The 2,764-nt window shown below is 33.1% G+C and overlaps 1 protein-coding gene across 1 annotated transcript; it reads left to right on the top strand.

Annotated features, from left to right (window-relative positions):
* Positions 1-442: 442 nt before the first annotated feature.
* LOC145069725 (Eukaryotic aspartyl protease family protein) lies at positions 443-1,953 on the top strand. The gene has a single exon (XM_079016674.1). The coding sequence runs from the start codon at positions 625-627 to the stop codon at positions 1,897-1,899; it is 1,275 nt and encodes a 424-aa protein (XP_078872800.1). The 5' UTR covers positions 443-624; the 3' UTR covers positions 1,900-1,953.
* Positions 1,954-2,764: the final 811 nt, after the last annotated feature.

Raw genomic sequence — 2,764 nt, forward strand, 5'->3', positions numbered from 1 at the left:
TATTTACAAATTAAAATAAATCAATAAATAATCAGTTATTTATTATTTATTAATAAAAAAGAAATAAATTAATAAATAAGTTTATTTAGTAAGTTATATTAAATAGTATATTTAATAAGTTCATTTAATTTAAAATAATTAATTAATAGATTGAATAATTCAATGTTGGGTTGAAGATTTTTCTTAAAAATCCGATATCAACGTCAACATTCTATCAAATATACTTGTTTCAAATTTCTTGGGATTTATTACAAAATATAAAACAAATGTACATAATAGAGTGATATGGCTTTGTAAAAGCTTCTTCAAACCAAACTGTGAATTATTGCCTTCATATAGATTAGTATTGTTTTTTCTTTCTCTATAAATACCATACTATTTTGCAATCATTAATAGACCAACAAATCTAGAATGGCTTCTTTGTTCACGTTTTACACTATTTTCAACTTGTTTCTCTTCGTCTTTCTTTTCTCCATTGCCAACCATTCCCGTGCAAGACAACACCCAAAAACCTCCGATTCTCTAGTCCTAGGTTTAACTAATGTCAGGAGTACCATTAAACTCCCCAAAAAATCATCAACGTTAAGCATTAAAGTGTCATCCCAGTCACCACCAACGTTGGACATGATGGAGCCCTTGAGAGAAGTAAGGGACGGGTACCTAATTTCTCTTAACCTGGGCTCACCTCCACAAGTTATTCAAGTGTATATGGATACTGGAAGTGATCTCACTTGGGTACCTTGTGGAAATCTCTCTTTTAACTGCATAGATTGTGAAAACTATACAAATACTACAACCATGTCCAAGTTTTCACCTTTGCAATCATCTTCTTGTGTTCGGGACTCTTGTGCTAGTGAGTTTTGTATCAACGTTCATAGCTCTGATAACCCATATGATCCTTGTAGCATTGCCGGTTGCTCTTTGAGTACCCTAGTCAAGGGCACTTGCTCAAGACCATGCCCTTCGTTCGTATACACGTATGGGGAAGGTGTTGTAGCTGGTACCCTAACTAGGGATACCCTAACAGTCCATGGAAGTGCTGATGGCAGTGTTACAAGGGAAGTAACCAATTTTGGATTTGGGTGCGTTGGATCAAGTTATAAAGAGCCATTAGGAATCGCAGGGTTTGGCAAAGGTCCGCTTTCTTTACCTTCTCAATTAGGGTTTCTCCAAAAGGGTTTCTCTCATTGTTTCTTGGCTTTCAAGTTTGCCAATAACCCTAATATTTCGAGCCCTCTAGTCGTTGGAGATCTTGCAATCTCTTCAAAAGAACATTTGCAGTTCACTCCAATGTTAAAGAACCCCATGTACCCTAATTACTATTATATCGGATTAGAGGGGATAACTATAGGCATTGGCTTGGGTTCTGTAATTCAAGTTCCTACAAACTTAAGAGACTTTGATTCATCTGGCAATGGGGGTATGTTGATAGATTCAGGAACCACCTACACTCATTTACCCGAGCCATTCTATTCTTTACTTCTCTCGGAGCTGGAATCTGTCATAAACCACCCTCGAGCTACTGAAGTGGAGGCACGAACGGGGTTTGATCTATGCTATAGAATCCCATGCACAAACAACGTTACAAATGCTATGACAACTATGGGTGTGGATGATCATCTTCTTCCTTCAATCACGTTCCATTTCATTAACAATGTGAGCCTGGTTTTGCCACAAGAGAACAACTTCTATGCAATGGGTGCACCACGTAACTCAACAGTGGTTAAGTGTTTGTTGTTCCAGAGCATGGATAATGAGGATTATGGACCAGCTGGGGTTTTTGGGAGCTTTCAACAACAGAATGTGGAGGTTGTTTATGACATGAAGATGGAAAGGATAGGGTTCCAAACAATGGATTGTGCCTCTTCTTCAGCTTTCCAACAACTTATCAAACGTTAGTATCTGCATTTACTTGTTTGAATGAAAATGTGTTTCTTCTGTTTGGAAACTAAAAACCACTAAACAAGAAACTCAATAATCAGTTTATTTTCCCTAATACTTGTTATACATTCCATCATCCTATATATGCAGCCTCGATCTATATATTTTCATAAAGATCCAAGAAACATTTATTGATGGATAAATTTTTTTATGCTTGTTTACTGACCTGGTAATACATTAGATATGCCAAAGTCTACCTTGGATCTGAACAAATAACCTGTAACTAGATTACCAACCAAAAAGTTCCAACCAAACCACCTAGACAACGCATATTAATTTATATATATATATATATATATATATATATATATATATATATATATATATATATATATATATATATATATATATATATATATATATATATATATATATATATATATATGACTATGTTACACTTTGAGAACGCGAATACATCTCCTGATTTCAATCAGATTTTATTAACCCAAAAAACTCTCTCTCTCTCTCTCTCTCTCTCTCTCTCTATATATATATATATATATATATATATATATATATATATATATATATATATAGAGAGAGAGAGAGAGAGAGAGAGAGAGAGAGTGAGAGAGAGAGAGAGAAATATATATATATATATATATATATATATATATATATATATATATATATATATATATAGAGAGAGAGAGAGAGAGAGAGAGAGAGAAAAGTTGGGTTCATATATAAACTCTAAATATTGTGTGAATGTATAACTAATTGTGGACCAATCAAGATTTTCGTAACTTTATTTATAATTATTTTAATAAACAAAAACAAATCTTATATTTATAAATATTTCTCTTAAATCATGGAGTAGTTA

Source organism: Lactuca serriola, chromosome 8 (assembly GCF_051521515.1).
Source record: "Lactuca serriola cultivar US96UC23 chromosome 8, Lser_US96UC23_V15, whole genome shotgun sequence".
NCBI classification, from domain to species: Eukaryota; Viridiplantae; Streptophyta; class Magnoliopsida; order Asterales; family Asteraceae; genus Lactuca; species Lactuca serriola.